The sequence below is a fragment of the Microplitis mediator genome, chromosome 1 (assembly GCF_029852145.1).
Source record: "Microplitis mediator isolate UGA2020A chromosome 1, iyMicMedi2.1, whole genome shotgun sequence".
Taxonomy (NCBI): Eukaryota; Metazoa; Arthropoda; class Insecta; order Hymenoptera; family Braconidae; genus Microplitis; species Microplitis mediator.
The window spans coordinates 1,168,234-1,185,238 of NC_079969.1; the positions used below are offsets into that span (position 1 = coordinate 1,168,234).

General features: G+C 31.7%; 4 protein-coding genes across 5 annotated transcripts; 3 read left to right on the forward strand and 1 right to left on the reverse strand.

The window, feature by feature from the left end:
- The first annotated feature begins 245 nt into the window (after positions 1-245).
- On the forward strand, positions 246-3,621 carry LOC130672339 (calumenin). Its single transcript, XM_057476876.1, has 3 exons — positions 246-610; positions 1,491-2,061; positions 3,080-3,621. The coding sequence occupies exons 1-3, from the start codon at positions 518-520 to the stop codon at positions 3,385-3,387; spliced, it is 972 nt and encodes a 323-aa protein (XP_057332859.1). The 5' UTR covers positions 246-517; the 3' UTR covers positions 3,388-3,621.
- Positions 3,622-4,739: 1,118 nt separating this feature from the next.
- LOC130670348 (uncharacterized) lies at positions 4,740-6,768 on the forward strand. The gene is made up of 5 exons (XM_057473725.1): positions 4,740-4,862; positions 4,964-5,104; positions 5,529-5,651; positions 5,740-5,819; positions 6,598-6,768. Exons 1-5 carry the CDS (start codon positions 4,805-4,807, stop codon positions 6,751-6,753), a joined length of 558 nt encoding a protein of 185 aa, XP_057329708.1. The 5' UTR covers positions 4,740-4,804; the 3' UTR covers positions 6,754-6,768.
- Positions 6,769-8,128: 1,360 nt separating this feature from the next.
- LOC130664860 (DNA polymerase delta catalytic subunit) lies at positions 8,129-14,375 on the forward strand. 2 transcript variants are annotated; one of them, XM_057465013.1, is made up of 5 exons: positions 8,129-8,314; positions 8,420-8,534; positions 8,602-8,640; positions 10,187-13,206; positions 13,801-14,375. In XM_057465013.1, the coding sequence occupies exons 1-5, from the start codon at positions 8,259-8,261 to the stop codon at positions 13,895-13,897; spliced, it is 3,327 nt and encodes a 1,108-aa protein (XP_057320996.1). In that variant the 5' UTR covers positions 8,129-8,258; the 3' UTR covers positions 13,898-14,375. The 2 variants fall into 2 exon arrangements, with proteins under 2 accessions (XP_057320996.1, XP_057321007.1); XM_057465024.1 differs by lacking the exon at positions 8,602-8,640 and having other exon boundaries at positions 8,130-8,314.
- Positions 14,376-16,934, reverse strand: LOC130664868 (ADP-ribosylation factor-like protein 1). The gene is made up of 5 exons (XM_057465038.1): positions 16,637-16,934; positions 16,392-16,491; positions 16,172-16,288; positions 14,678-14,789; positions 14,376-14,596 (listed from the first exon to the last, which is right to left on the reverse strand). The coding sequence occupies exons 1-5, from the start codon at positions 16,638-16,640 to the stop codon at positions 14,387-14,389; spliced, it is 543 nt and encodes a 180-aa protein (XP_057321021.1). The 5' UTR covers positions 16,641-16,934; the 3' UTR covers positions 14,376-14,386.
- Between the last annotated feature and the right edge of the window lie 71 nt (positions 16,935-17,005).

The following is a 17,005-nucleotide window of genomic DNA, read 5'->3' on the forward strand; positions in this document are numbered from 1 at the left end:
AACACACATCCTACTCATATATATGTGTACATATACATATATAAGAAGCCGCAGAACATCTGGCGAATGCACTGAGCCATCTCTCCCGTTCTTAATTTAAAAATAATAAAAAAATCTCTCGCTAAGAATGAAAAAAACCGTCAACTCTAGTACTGACGGGCACGAGTATTCTTAACTATATGAGATATTCATACATCGATACGGAATATAAATATATGAAGACTGTACTTGTATGCTGGGAAAAAGTAGGATTTTGTACACTGGTACGCGGTCAGAGTTCAGGGTGGGGGTAGAACATGAGCCCTTGGGTGTATTTGTTAGACGATGATGTGGAATCTCTTTAACATCCTAGTTTATTTGTTTCTATTTCTTTTAATCGTTTAACGTCCACTTGCGCCAATAAATACTAGATAATTCAATCTAGATTATTAATTAGATAGTAAATAGAATTTTTTTTTCCAGTGTTTGCGGTTGGTTTTTTTATAATTTTGAATTTTTTTCGCGGTTTTAAGTCAAAATGTTTAAATTATTAGTGACGTGTCTTATGATAACAACGATTGTTGCGGGTGTACCTAAACCCGATGACGTTAATTCCCGTGTGTTTGATAAGGTAATTGCGTTATTTATCATTGGAATTTTTTAAATTTGTTTCTTAACCTATAACTCAAAATTTGAATTTTTATTCTGTTTTTTGTTCAGTGACAGTAAAAATTTTATTACTGTCATGAGAGGAATTGGGTAATTATTTGTAAGCAATTTTTTTTTGGAGGAAATTGATAATTTTTGAATTTTTAGTGAATTTTGGAAAAAAGCGCGGAGATTAAAAGGAGGGAAAAATTTGATTCAAAAAATTTTTTTGAATATTTGATGGTCGGATTTGGGTAGAGGATAAAATTTCTGATAAATTGAGTACCCACATGATATATTTTTTTTTTTTGAAAATTATCTAGAATCTAGATAATTTTGAATTAATTTATCTGTAACGTTTGGTAGTTTTCGAAACTTATGGATCAGAGTTATGTTAGCAATGTAATTTTTTTGAAAAATACTCCAGTAGATATTTTTGTAAAATCTAGATAATTATCTAGTATCTAGATAATTTTTTATCTTGTAGTTATTCCGAGATTTTATTGTATTGTAGTGAATTCTATGACTAATTTGATTGATAAATTTGTAGATAATTTTTTATCTGGTTTAAATTTTACTAGAAAAATCATCTCGAAAATTATCTACAACCTAGAAGTAGCTGGAAATTTAAATGACAATTTATTCGTGAAAAAGTGACATCTTAAAATACTAGATAGTTCGCGTTATCTATTATCTCCAATTTTCATCTGTAGATAATTTTTTATCTAGATTATCTATAGAAAAATTCATGGTTTATTTTGATTCTAAGAACAAAAAATTATCTTGAGGGATCCAGCGAATAACAGAATTATCTGTAAAATTATCTATCATCTAAAAATTATCTAAAGTCAGATTTTTTTTAGGAACTGAGTGACCAGGAACATTTCATAAAATCCCACCACAACCCAGCGTATGATCACGAAGCGTTTCTAGGAGAAGATGCTAAAACTTTTGATCAGTTGAGTCCAGAAGAAAGTTCTCGTCGTCTCGGACTGATAGTCCACAAGATTGACAAGAACTCAGACGGTTACGTGACTCAGGAAGAGCTCAAAGATTGGATCCGTTACACCCAGCAGCGATACATCCGCGACGATGTCGAGCGTCAATGGCAATCTTACATTACCGACGATTCTGAAGACAAAATTCCCTGGGAGACTTACAAGAAAATGGTCTACGGTTTCATGGAAGAGAAAGATTACGACCCAAAAGTACACGATGGCGACGATAATTATTCTTATGCTGTGATGCTGAAACGTGATCGTCGCAGATGGTCAGTTGCTGATCAGGATGGCGATGATGCGTTAACTAAAGAAGAGTTTACTGGTTTCTTGCATCCAGAAGAACGTGATCATATGAAAGATGTTATTGTCCTTGAGACGCTTGAAGACATTGATAAAGATGGCGATGGAAAGATTTCATTGATTGAATATATTGGTAATTATGTTAATTGATTATTTGAAATTTGTTACGACTTATAATGTCGATTTTAGATTTTAAATTTCAACTCCTAGTTTCAGATTTCAGGTATCGATTTTAGATTTCCATCGTCGATTTCAGATTTGAGATGTCGATTATTGATATTGAAATTTAAATTTCGATTTCAGATTTAAAATTTCAATTTCAGATTTAGAATTAATTCAGATTCAAGATTTTAGCTTCAAGTTCAAGTATCGATTTGAGATTTTAAATTTCAATTAGTGGTTTCAGATTTTATGTATCGATTTCAGATTTAAAATGTCGATTCAGATTTAAAATGTCGATTATCAATATCAGATTTAAAGTATCGATTTCAGATTTAAAATTTCGATTCAGATTTAAAATGTCGAGTTCAGATTTAAAATATTCATTATCGATATCAGATTTTACGTATCGATTTCAGATTTAAAATGCTGGTTCAGATTTAAAATTTCGAGTTCAGATTTAAAATGTCGATTATCGATATCAGATTTAAAGTATCGATTTCAGATTTAAAATGTCGATTCAGATTTAAAATGTCGAGTTCAGATTTAAAATATTCATTATTGATATCAGATTTAAAGTATCGATTTCAGATTTAAAATGTCGATTCAGATTTAAAATGTCGATTATCGATATCAGATTTCAAGTATTGATTTCAGATTTAAAATGCCGATTCAGATTTAAAATGTTGATTATCGACATCAGATTTACAATGTTGATTATCGATATCAAATTTAAAGTATCGATTTCAGATTTTCAATTTCAACTATTGATTTCAGATTTAAGATATCGATTATCGATTTCAGATTTAATGTGTCGATTCCTGCTATAAAGATTCGATTTCAGATTTAGGATATCGATATTAGATTTACATGATCGATTGTCGATTCAACTCACGATAATTCTAATGATATTTTGATTTTAGATTTAAAAGATCGATTCTCGATCTAAAATATCGATTACCAATTAAATCTTTTTTTTTTCTTAATTACAGGCGATCTCTACAGACCAGACGAAAATGAAGAAGAAGAGCCCGATTGGGTGAAAAATGAACGTCAACAATTTTCTCTGTTTCGTGACAAAAACCAAGACGGTTTCATGGACAACGAAGAGGTCAAAAATTGGATTATCCCCGAGGATTTCGATCACGCGGAAGCCGAAGCGCGTCATTTAATTTACGAAGCGGACAGCGATCACGACGAGAAATTAACCAAAGAAGAGATTCTAGAAAAATACGACACTTTCGTCGGCTCACAGGCTACTGACTTCGGAGAAGCTCTTGCCCGACACGACGAATTTTAAACTATTATTATTATTATCGCTATCATTGTATTATTAATGCCATTGAAATTACGTGCAATCAAAAAATGTCATTATTTTTCTTATGTTTAAATATATTTTTAGTGTAGACTAATTTTGACAATAATCTCTGATCAAAAGTTAATTATTTATAATATTAATAATTATAATAACTCATAATATAAGAAATGCATTCATTAGAAAATTATCCAATCATTTATTTAAAAAAAAAAAAAAAATGTATGAATGAAAATTAATGCACAAGATTTCTTAGTGCATTGATTGATAATAAATATATATGTATTTTAATAATCAATAAAAAAAAAGTTTAATTAATAAAAATGATTTCAAAATTTTTATTTAATTGAAATAAAATTTTTTACTTGTCAAAAAAAAATTTTAGCCGAAATTATTCTATGTCCATTTTACCCCAACTGAGTTTACAATTTTTAAATCTTTATTTTTTATAAATTTTTGATAAATTTCTATTTTCAAATTTTTTATAGATTTTAAAATTCAAAATTTTTCATAAATTCCATAGTATTCAAAATTTTTTATTGGTTTCTATTTTCAAAATTATTTATCAATTTTAATTTTCAAAATTTTTGATTGGTTTTTATTTTCAAAATTTTCCATAAATTCTAGTATTTAAAATTTTCGATTGGTTTCTATTTTCAAAATTTTTTATAAATCTTAATATTCAAAATTTTTCATAAATTCTAGTATTCAAAATTTTTTATTAGTTTCTATTTTCAAAATTATTTATCAATTTTAATATTCAAAATTTTTTATCGGTTTCTATTTTCAAAATTATTTATCAATTTTAATATTTAAAATTTTTTATGAATTTAAATATTCAAAATTTTTGATTGGTTTTTATTTTAAAAATTTTTCATAAATTCTAGTATTTAAAATTTTCGATTGGTTTCTATTTTCAAAATTTTTTATAAATCTTAATATTCAAAATTTTTGATAAATTCTAGTATTCAAAATTTTTGATTGGTTTTTATTTTCAAAATTATTGATCAATTTTAATATTCAAAATTTTTGATTGGTTTTTATTTTCAAAATTTTTTATAAATTTTAATATTCAAAATTTTTCATAAACTCTAGTATTCAAAATTTTTGAATGGTTTCAATTTTCCAATTTTTTTATAAATCCAAATTCCGTGAATTTTTACAAATTTCATTTTTCCAAAATTAAAAAAAAAATCTATTTTTACCCCAGTAATTTTATTTTCCCTTCTTTAGTTCCAACAAGTCAATTATCATAAAAATTACAAAGGATTAACAATCAATAGCAAATTGATAAGATAATCTATGTGATAAAAAAAATATAAAAATATATATCACTTCAACAATAAAAAGATAAGACACAATTTAGTTTTGTCGCTTCTATAACTTTAGTATCTCGAAAAAAATGAAAATTTTAACTCCTACACTTTTTCATATCCTCATATATTTTAATCGCGTGTCAGGTAACGACAATTTATTCATATAAATCCAGTAGTTAATTAATTAAGTGACAAAACTAGTGATCACATTTCAATAATTAATTATTAATTAAATTATTCAATAGGATTATTAAGAATACCAGATTCAATTATTCCACAGTGTTTTCAATTTACCTGGCCAGGACCTAGATATGACAACACAACTGAAATAAAAATAGATTGTAACAAAAAAAGCGAGCCCTGTTTTAAACCCATGGTCGCAACTCGTAAGTAATAATTTTTTTTTTTAAACGCAGCTTCTTTACGCGCCTTTGGGATAGGGACCAAATACAGAAAACGTAAAACGTCATGAAAAAATGCAACGGAAATGAACGAACGAGTGAGTGATGTACCTCAGAGTTTCGTTCTCTGGACCCTGTGTGACCATTTTACCCAGTAGTCCATAACTTTGCCCTTTTTAGAAATAAATAACTACACAATATTACAATTTTTCATTATTTTCTGCGTATTCTGGCGGGAAAAATTCGAATAAATTCTGGATCTTGAGACTGTGTGACCATTTTGTCCATAATATTCCATAACTTTGCTCTTTTGGGAGTAACTACATATGATACTACTGTTTTTTCTTAGTTTTTAAATCTAGTAAATGATGTTATTATCATTTTTAATAAAGAAATTAAAACATTTAAGCTGATTCAACCCCGCCAAATATAACTTACATGTGGAATAATTTTGAAAACCGTACTTTAATAACTTGTCCTATGAGAAATGGTTTTGTTTGTGTCAAATATTCTTGGATTTACAACAGAGCTGGTAATTTTAATTTAAATTATCAATTTATTGATTATCAGAATTTTAAAATAAATATAAATGTTACCTCAATTTTTTTTTATATTTTTAGTATTGAATGCGTCATATTTTTGTGGGAAAATCATTGAAGACAAAACTATCGCTATCGAGTACGGATGTTACACACAAAAAGTAATTATTATTATTACAAATAACTATTTACTCCTTAGTAGTAAATATCTACTTTAAAAAAATTACTACTTTTTTTTTTAATGCAAGTAAAAAAAAAATAAATATGACAGTTGAATTACTGACAAAATTTCCTGTAATTTGAGTACCCAGATCAATATATTTAAATAAAGTCATTAATAGCCACCAACTCGCGGTTGATTCGCGGACGGCCGCGGACAGTCCATATATAATTGACTTTAATTAAATATACTGATGTTGGTACTCAAATTACAGGGAATTTTGTCTACTTTACAAAAATAAAATTCATTTAATCGAAAAAAAATTCTTTTTAAAAAAAATTCAATTTATCAGAAAAATTAAAAATTTTTTTTTTAATGCAAGTAAAAAAAAAAATAAATATGACAGTTGAATTACTGACAAAATTTCCTGTAATTTGAGTACCCACATCGATATATTTAAATTAAGTCATTATTAGCCACCATCTCGCGGTTGATTCGCGGACGGCCGCGGACAGTCCATATATAATTGACTTTAATTAAATATACTGATGTTGGTACTCAAATTACAGGAAATTTTGTCTACTTTACAAAAATATAATTCATTTTATCGAAAAAAAATTCTTTTTAAAAAAAATTCAATTTATCATCAAATTAAAAATTTTTTTTTAAGCAGCAGTTAAGAATTTTACGAGTAGACTTGGACGCTTATTTTTGTTCCTCCAATGAAAAAAATCTACTGACACTTCCATTAGTAATTATTGTTTTTTTTTCTCTTACAGAAAGATGGACATACAATAGAAGTATGCGCGTGTAAATCAAATGGCGGACAGATGCCTTGTAATTTATCACCTTCAATTAATAATTTAATATTTAAACCAATTAACGCACTATCATTATTATTATTATGGTTAATGACCAATTATTTAAATATTTAATTATTAAATAAATAAAAATTTAAATAATTTTTAATTGGAGTTCATTACGGAACGCACCCTTATTAATTATTCTATTACTTGCGCGGCAAATTAAAATTTTTAAAAAATAAATTTAAGAAATTGGAGACAAATTAAAATTCGTACGTCAAAATAAAATGGCGGCAGAATATAATAGAAAAATATTTAAAAAATTTAAAAAAAAACACTTGAGTGTTTGAACAAACCTTGGCGGGAAAATAATATGCAGAAGGGTGTCCTAGTACACTTGGAGATTTAAATTAAATTACTCCAAGTGCTGCAGCTAAAAAACTTCACTTGACTATGATCCTGAAGTTAGCAGACAATTCAAAATTTTTAGATTTTTTTTTGAACAATTAAATTTGAAGAAAAAAAAACTAAAAAAATGCACATGTAGAAAATTTAAAAAACTACAGGTGCATTTTTTTCACATATTTTTTTTCTTCTGGTTTATCGTGTAAAAGAAAATCCAAAAATTATTTGACGTCTGCTAACTTCAGTGTCATCACTTGACTGCTATTTCCCACCAGACGATGCCAGATGATTTTGCTCAGGAACTTGGAAGTTATCAGCATCAGCATCAGCAACACTTTACACTACCACTGAACACTTAACACTTAACACTTAACGACACCACAGACACTTTGCACAATTTAAATTAACAAAAGATAAATTATGATCCTGAAGTTAGCAGACATTTAAAAATTTTTGAATTTTCGTAGTTCAACAAATAAATCGCGAAAAAATAAAATAAAAATATGCACATGTAGAAAATTTTAAAAACTACAGGTGCAATTTTCTCAAAACATTTTTTTTTTATGTTTTATCGCTTACAGAAAATCCAAAAATTATTAGACGTCTGCTAAATTCAGTATCATGATAAATTTTACGATCACTGCACAAATTTTACTTTAATTCAAACGTAGAAAAATCTGGACTACTACTGGCGTCGATGATACTGACTGACGCTATCGAACCGCCAGTTGATACAAAGCAATCGATTTTGCGATTAATCGACCCCCACTTGGCAAAAATTTGAACGTCGAATACAGCGACGCGTAGTGGCGGCAATTTGGCGCGAAATTTCAAAATTGATATTTAATAATTTGATTAAAATTTATTTGTGTCAATTTATTAATTATTTTTCCTACTCGCGCGGTAAATTTGAATATTTGAAAAATAAATTTAAAAAATTAAAAATTGTATGTCAAAAATTTGTAATAAAATCCAAAACTGAGTCATTATTTATCGAGTATTAAAAACAAAATTTAAAATTTTTTCCCGCCAAAGTTACGCACGCGCACTAAATTCAAATCCACGCACGCGCAGGTTTTTTTCTTATGTTTATAATTTATAACCTAATTTTTATTTTCGCGCCATAAAAACAACTGTTCAGTTTACTAGCGTTAGCTGTACGTCATAAAAATAATAATTTTAATTACTAATTACCTTTAATTTGTTATTTTATTTAATTAATTTAATTAAAAATGAACAAACGAAACGCGTCATTTTCAAAAACTCCCGCGAAAAAGGGGAAATTTAAGTGAGTAATTAAAATTTAATTTTTTTTATTCTTAACCTCATTTTATTTTCAATAATTTGCAATAAATATATAAATAATTATAATTATTAATTGATTATTCATCAGAAATGACGACGATGATGATGATGATGAGCTGCCGAGTTCTTTTGTCGCTGAATTAGCGACAATGAATGACATGGAGGAAGACTTTGGTGATGTCAGTCAATTTTTTGATGAAGAGGTAAAATTATTTTTAGTCATTTATTTATTTAACTGATTAATTGATTAATTATTAATTGATCTTATAGTTTGGCCCCAGTACTTCTGATGACAATGAAATAAAAACTGTGAGTCGAGTAATTTATTGATGCTCAGCTCGATTTAGTTTTTTTTTTATTTTTGTAGTTCATGATCATTGTCAATTTTTTTTTTGCCCAAAATCATTAAAAGTAATTTTTTTTAATCTGTCATTAGAAAGTAGTCTAGTGTTTCAATGCTGCTTAGTATTTTTTTTGGCAGCCCAGTCATTAAAAATTTTTTTTTTACCTCTGAATCATCAAAAATCATTTTTTGAAATGTCAAAATCATTGGAAATTAATCTAGTGTCTCCATGCTGCTTAATATTTTTTTTTGCAGCCCAAATCATTAAAATTTTTTTTGTAGACCAAAATCATCAAAAATCATTTTTTGAAATGTCAAAATCAAAAATCATTTTGTAAAATTTCAGTCATTAGAAATCAATCTAGTGTTCTAATGCTTCTAATATTTTTTTTGCACCCCAAATCATTAAATTTTTTTTTGTAGACCAAAATCATCAGAAATCATTTTTCAAAAATGTCAAAATCATTAGAAATTAATCTAGTGTCTCAATGCTGCTTACTACTTTTTTTTTGCAGCCCAAATCATTAAAATTTTTTTTGTGTACCAAAATCATCAAAAATCATTTTTTAAAATGTCAAAATAAAAAATCATTTTGTAAAATTTCAGTCATTAGAAATCATTCTAGTGTTCTAATGCTGCTTAATATTTTTTTTCGCACCCCAAATCATTAAAATTTTTTTGTACACCAAAATCATCAAAAATCATTTTTTGAAATATCAAAATCATTAGAAATTAATCTAGTGTCTCAATTCTGCATAATATTTTTTTTTTGCAGCCCAAATCATTAAAATTTTTTTTGTAGACCAAAATCATCAAAAATCATTTTTTAAAATGTCAAAATCAAAAATCATTTTGTGAAATTTCAAAGTCATTAGAAATCAATCTAGTGTTTAATGCTGCGTAATATTATTTTTGCAGCCCAGTCATAAAAAATTTTTTTTCTACCTCTGAATCATCAAAAATCATTTTTTGAAATGTCAAAATCATTAGAAATCATTCTAGTGTTCTAATGCTGCTTAAAATTTTTTTTTTTGCCCAAAATCACTAAATTATTTTTTTTGTTGCCTAAAATCATCAAAATTAATTTGTTTTCGCCCAAAATCATCAACAAAATTTTTTTTTCATCTCAAAATCACTAAAACTGAGTCTAGTACCTCAACTTTGTCCATTAATTTTTTTTGTACCCCAAACCCATACAAAATTTTTTTTCTGTCCCTCAAAATCATCAAAATTAATTTTTATCCATCTCAAAATCATTAGAACCAAGTCGTCATAATTTTGCTTATTAATTTTTTTTGTACCCCAAACCCATACAAAATTTTTTTTCTGTCCCTCAAAATCATCAAAATTAATTTTTTTCCATCTCAAAATCATCAAAACCAAGTGTCATAATTTTGCTCATTAATTTCCTGTGTACCCCAAATCCATCAAAATTTTTTTCTGTCCCTCCCAATCATCAAAAAAAATGTAACCTCCAAAACTCGTAAATAAAAAAAAAAACCCTGATTTTAGTGTCCAGAAGAAGAGAACCCATCGTCAAAATGGACTCGCCCAGCAGCTCCCGAGCTGAACCCCACCACAGACTCGCTGACCTTCCAGCAAATAGAAGTCGACCACTACATCGGCAAACCGCTTCCAGGAATGCCCGGTAGCTCAGCCGGTTCCATCCCCATAATCCGTATGTTCGGCGTGACCATGTCAGGAAACTCCGTGTGCTGCCACGTCCACGGTTTCTGTCCCTACCTCTTCGTAACCGCGCCCGCGAACTTCACCAACCAAAACTGTCGTCCATTCCGCGACGCCCTAGACGCGGCCCTGCGCAAGGACATGCGCTCTAACCCCGAAAACATATCAGAGACCGTGCTGGCAGTTTCCCTCGTCCAGAAGCAAAACGTCTACGGCTACTCCGGGCCCAACCTCGCGCCCTTTCTAAAAATAACCGTCGCGCTTCCACGTCTAGTCGCGGCCTGCAAGCGCGTCCTGGAACGGGAAATCGTCTACCCGACGTTCACCCACGAGTACCGCGCATTCGAAAGCAACATCGACTTCGACGTTCGCTTCATGGTAGACACCGGCGTCGTCGGATGCTCGTGGATCGAACTGCCACCTGGTAAATGGCACCAGCGAACCAAACACGGGCACAATCATCCTCTGCGCACCCGTTGCCAAATAGAAGTCGACGTCGCCTACGACCAGTTCGTAGCCCACGCACCCGAAGGCGAATGGTCCAAAGTCGCGCCCTTCAGGATCATGAGCTTCGACATCGAGTGCGCCGGCCGGAAAGGAATTTTCCCTGAGCCAAATCACGACCCCGTTATCCAGATCGCCAACATGATAATCCGTCAGGGCGACCCTGAACCCTTTCTCCGCAACATCTTTACTCTAGACACCTGCGCCCCAATCGTCGGCTGCCAGGTCCTCAGTTTCACAACCGAGAACCTCATGCTCCAAAAATGGGCCGAATTCGTTCGCGCAGCAGACCCTGATATTTTCACCGGCTACAACATCAACAATTTCGACTTTCCCTATTTGATAAATCGAGCGAATCACCTGAAGGTCAAAAACTTCTGCTTCCTGGGCAGAATCAAGGACATCAAGTCCGTCATCAAAGACCAGGTCCTCCAAAGCAAGCAAATGGGCCGACGTGAGAACAAATTCGTCAACTTCGAAGGCCGGGTTCCCTTCGATTTGCTCTTGGTCCTGGTCCGTGATTACAAGCTGCGGTCCTACACCTTGAACGCCGTGAGTTACCACTTCCTGCAAGAGCAGAAGGAAGATGTCCACCACAGCATCATAACGGACTTGCAAAATGGCGACGCTCAAACGAGACGCAGGCTGGCGGTCTACTGTCTCAAAGACGCCTACCTGCCACTGCGTCTCCTGGACAAATTGATGTGCATTATTATTTACATGGAGATGGCCAGGGTCACTGGGGTCACCCTGACCAGTCTTCTGACCCGGGGTCAGCAGATAAAAGTCGTGTCCCAGTTACTGCGCAAGACGCGCGAACACAATTACCTGATGCCGGTAAATACCGGCGGAGTCAGCGACGAACAGTTCGATGGCGCCACTGTCTTAGAACCAAAACGGGGTTACTACAGCGACCCAATAGCGACCCTCGACTTCAGTTCCCTGTACCCTAGTATTATAATGGCCCACAATTTGTGTTACACGACCCTGTTATCGGTGGCCGGTAAAAACAAACTTAATATCCCCGACGATGACGTCACCAAGACCCCGTCGAATTCCATGTTCGTGAAAAGCAACGTCCGGAAGGGAATTTTGCCCGAAATTTTGGAGCATCTGTTGAACGCGCGTAAGAAAGCCAAAGCCGAATTGAAGAACGAGACGGACCCGCTCAAGCAGAAGGTCCTAGATGGCAGACAGTACGCGTTGAAAGTATCAGCGAATTCCGTGTACGGGTTCACTGGCGCCCAAGTTGGGAAGTTGCCGTGTCTAGAAATATCCGCCAGCGTCACCGCCTTCGGACGGCAGATGATTGACTTCACTAAGCAGCAGGTCGAGGACCATTACCGGGTCGTCAACGGCTACGACCATGACGCGAAGGTAATTTACGGCGACACCGACTCCGTTATGGTCAAATTTGGAACCAAGAAAATAGAAGAGGCCATGGAATTGGGCAAAGAAGCAGCGGACTACGTTACCGGCAAATTTATAAAGCCGATAAAGTTGGAATTTGAGAAAGTCTACTATCCGTATTTGCTGATTAATAAGAAGAGATACGCGGGGTTGTACTGGACTAAGCCTGAAAAGTATGACAAGATGGACTGCAAGGGACTGGAAACGGTGCGACGTGACAACTGCCCCCTGGTTGCGAATATGATGAACACCTGCCTGAAAATTTTGCTGATTGAACGCAACCCCGAAGAGGCTTTGGATTACGCGAAGAGAGTTATCAGCGATTTGCTGTGCAACAAAATAGACATTTCCCAGTTGGTTGTCACCAAAGAGTTGACCAAAACCGACTACACTGCGAGGCAGGCGCACGTCGAACTTGCGGCGCGCATGAAAAAAAGGGACGCGGGCACGGCGCCCAAATTGGGCGATCGGGTTCCTTATGTTTTTACCTCCGCGGCTAAAGGAACTCCGGCTTATTTGAGGGCTGAGGACCCCATTTATGTTCTGCACAATAATATTCCATTGGATGTCAATTACTATTTGGACAACCAGCTGTCGAAACCGTTGGTGAGAATTTTCGAACCGATTTTGGGCGACAAAGCGGAATCTTTGCTGCTCAAAGGCGAGCACACGAGGACTAGGTCCATTGTTACCTCGAAGGTTGGGGCCCTGGCGGCATTCACGAAGAAGAAGGAAGCCTGCATTGGGTGCAAAAGCGTACTGACGGCTGATAGAGAGAAAATGGCGGTTTGTAAATATTGCGAAGCTAAAGAAGCGGAATTGTATCAGACGGAATTGCTGGCGGGGAGAAAGTTGGAGGAAAAGTTCTGCAGGCTTTGGACTGAGTGCCAGAGGTGCCAGGGTAGTCTGCATCAGGAAGTTTTGTGTACGAGGTAATTTTTGAGAAAATGGCGGAGATGATTTTTGGTTTTTTTGCGAAGGGAAAATTTTTGAGGGAATAATTGATGGGATTTTCGAAATGTTGAGGAAATTCCGCGTTAAATGAGTACCGACAACGATACTTTTTGAGTAGGTGATTAATGATTAATGCGATGATTAATTGATTAATTTAATGGGAATTTTTTGTAATTAGGAGAATTTCTTGATGCGGGTGCGCAAATTAGAGGAAATTAATGACAGAAATTCAAATATACGAAAAAAAATTTTTTTTTGAGAATTTGAAAAAAAAAAAAAAAATTTGGGAAATTTTAAATCGAAATTTGAATACTGCAGTTAAATTACCAAGAAAATTTCCTCTAGTTTGAGTACCCACATGCCTATATTCCAATCACTGTTAAAATGGTAAGCTCATTAATAATTAATTAACAATTAAATTAATTAACAAACAATTTATCATAAAGTATCGATGTGGGTACTCATTTTACGGGGAATTTCATCAGCTTTTCAAAAACCCCCCTCATTTATTTCTAAAAAATTTTGAACTCGAAAATCAAATTAATTCAAAATTTTTTTTTTTGTTTTTTTAGTCGCGACTGTCCAATTTTCTACATGAGAACAAAAGTGCAGATGGATTTGGACACTCAGATAAAACGTATCGAAAGATTCGGAGCTCCCGATTGGTAGAATTTCCTCGCCACAAAAAAAATTACTATCGTTACGATTAATCACTTATTTAATTATCATCATCATTATTTCGATTACAAAAAACTAATTGGTCCACCTCAAGTGCTCATTAAAAAATTTCATTGTATTTAATTACCGATAATAAAAAAAAAATTACATTTTTTAAAAAAATTACATTTTTTAAAAAAATTTTTGTCAGTGAAAATTCTTCTTTTATTATTTATAATTAATCAATTAATTAACTAATTATATCTACACACACGCACTCACTTTTTAAATTCCAAGCAAAAAAAAAAGTTTTAATTAACAATTAAAAATTTTGTAATTAAAACACGCAGGTGACATTCATTCCTTGATAATAAATTAATTTATCATCGTAATTAATTGATGATTAATTAATTAAATATATTAGTGTAATAAATAATAATAATAATTATTATTATTAATTAATAATAAATAATAAATTTAAAAAAAAAAATAATAAAATAATTATTTTCGACTCTGCAGGGCATTAGCGAGCCAGTCCATCGCTTGGTCAAGACCTTCCCCTTTTTTGGCGGAAGTTTTGAATATTTGAAATGTACGATTTTTTAATGCGTCTAATCCTAGAGCCTGATGAACTTCGGCGACACTCAAACATCCTGGCATGTCCTGTTTGTTTGCTAATACTACTAAAATTGCTCCTTGCAATTCATCTTCCTAATATTTAATTATTTTATTAATAATTATTTTATATATTTTTTTTTTTTCTTATGATTTTATGGTGGGAAAATTTCTTACCCGCAGCATGTAGAGAAGTTCGTCTTTGGAAATCCCTATTCTATCTCTGTCTGCTGAGTCTACTACATATATTACTGCGTCTGTATTTGAGTAATAGCATCTCCAGTAAGGCCTAGAAATTTTTTTGAGTAAATAATAAATAAATTATTGAGTTTTTTATTTCCGGCGGGAAAATTTGAATTTTTAATTTTGGGGTAGGGGTTGTGGGTACTCGTTGGAAAGGAAATTTTGAGTTTAAGAAGAAAAACTGTCAGTTACAGTAAAATTTTGGGTTTTTCAAAAAGGGAAATTTTGAAAATTTTAATGATTTTTTTGAGTAAGGGGTTGTGGGTACTCATTCGAGAAGAAATTTTGAGTTTGTTAAGAAAAACCTATCGGTTGAAAAAAAATCAAAAATAAAATTTTGAAAATTCGACTGTTTTTTTTTTTTTGTTTGAGTAGAAGGTTGTGGGTACTCGTTGAAAAGGAAATTTTGAGTTCAAAAAGAAAAACTGTCGGTTACAGTAAAATTTTTGGTTTTTCAAAAAGGGAAATTTTGAAAATTTTAATGGTTTGTTTGAGTAAGGGGTTGTGGGTACTCATTCGAGAGGAAATTTTGAGTTTGTTAAGAAAAAACTGTCAATTGGAAAAAATTCAAAAATTAAATTTTGAAAATTTGATTGTTTTTTTTTTTTGTTGAAGTAAAAGGTTGCGGGTATTCGTTGGAAATGAAATTTTGAGTTCAAAAAGAAAAACTGTCAGTTACAGTAAAATTTTTCGTTTTTCAAAAAGGGAAATTTTGAGAACTTTAATGGTTTTTTTGAGTAAGGGGTTGTGGGTACTCATTCGAGAGGAAATTTTGAGTTTGTTAAGAAAAAACGTTCAATTGAAAAAAATTCAAAAATTAAATTTTGAAAATTTGACTGGTATTTTTCTTTGTTTGAGTAAGAGGTTGTGGGTACTCGTTGGAAAGGAAATTTTGGGTTTAAAAGAAAAACTGTCAGTTACAGTAAAATTTTGAGTTTTCCAAAAAAAGAAATTTTGAGAACTTTAATGGTTTTTTTGAGTAAGGGGTTGTGGGTACTCATTCAAGAGGAAATTTTGAGTTTGTTAAGAAAAAACGTTCAATTGAAAAAAATTCAAAAATTAAATTTTGAAAATTTGACTGGTTTTGTTTTTGTTTGAGTACAAGGTTGCGGGTATTCATTGGAAAGGAAATTTTGAGTTGAAAAAGAAAAACTGTCAGTTACAATAAAATTTTTTGTTTTTCAAAAAGGGAAATTTTGAAAATTTTAATGGTTTTTTTGAGTAAGGGGTTGTGGGTACTCATTCGAGAGGAAATTTTGAGTTTGTTAAGAAAAACCTATCGGTTGAAAAAAAAAATCAAAAATTAAATTTTGAAAATTTGACTAGTTTTATTTTTTGTTTGAATATAAGGTTGCGGGTATTCGTTGGAAAGGAAATTTACCGTTTAAAAAAATGCTACTGTCACTTTCCATATAAAAAAAAAATTACCGTATACTTGTTTGTCCACCAAGATCCCAAACTTGAAACTTAAGATTTTTATACGTAACTTGTTCGACATTAAACCCAATTGTCGGTATTGTCGTGACAACTTCACCAACTTGAAGTCTAAAATAAAATACTCATTAAACTTTTTATCGTTCATACATTCAATTGACCCAAAAAAAATATAAGTCTTCTAATTAATCAATTAATTAAATAAATAAATTACCTATAGAGTATTGTAGTTTTACCAGCCCCATCAAGACCCAGTATAAGAATTCTCATTTCCCGACTTCCAAGTAAATTACGAAAATAACTGAGTAATCCACCTGTAATTAATTACATACATATATATATATATTCATGTACTTGTCATATTTATAACCAAAAAAATTTTATTATCATAATTATTATTATCGGTATGAATATAAAATAAATAAAAATTAATTTCCGACAAAATAATTGAAAACTCACCCATGATGTTGCGATATCATAAAAGTATATGTAGTTTTTAATTAAAAAAATAAAATAATAACAATAAAAGTCGACGGTTATCAATTGGTGGCGATAATAAAGTCCATGGAGAAAAGATCTAGATAATTAAATTTTTTAAAATTTGTTTATTCAAAAATCTAGCTTTCGTTATTTACTTTGGTATTAATTTATATATGTATATATGTATATATTTAATGCGTATGTGGTTTATTTATCAGTGAGATGTCAAATTGTGTGAAGAAGGAGAGACCGACTCGACTTTTGACTGCCATGCTGGCTCTTAGCAGAGCGCAGATGCGCGCGCCATTTTTTGAATTTGGCGCCATCTGCTGGAAGGATTTGAATTTG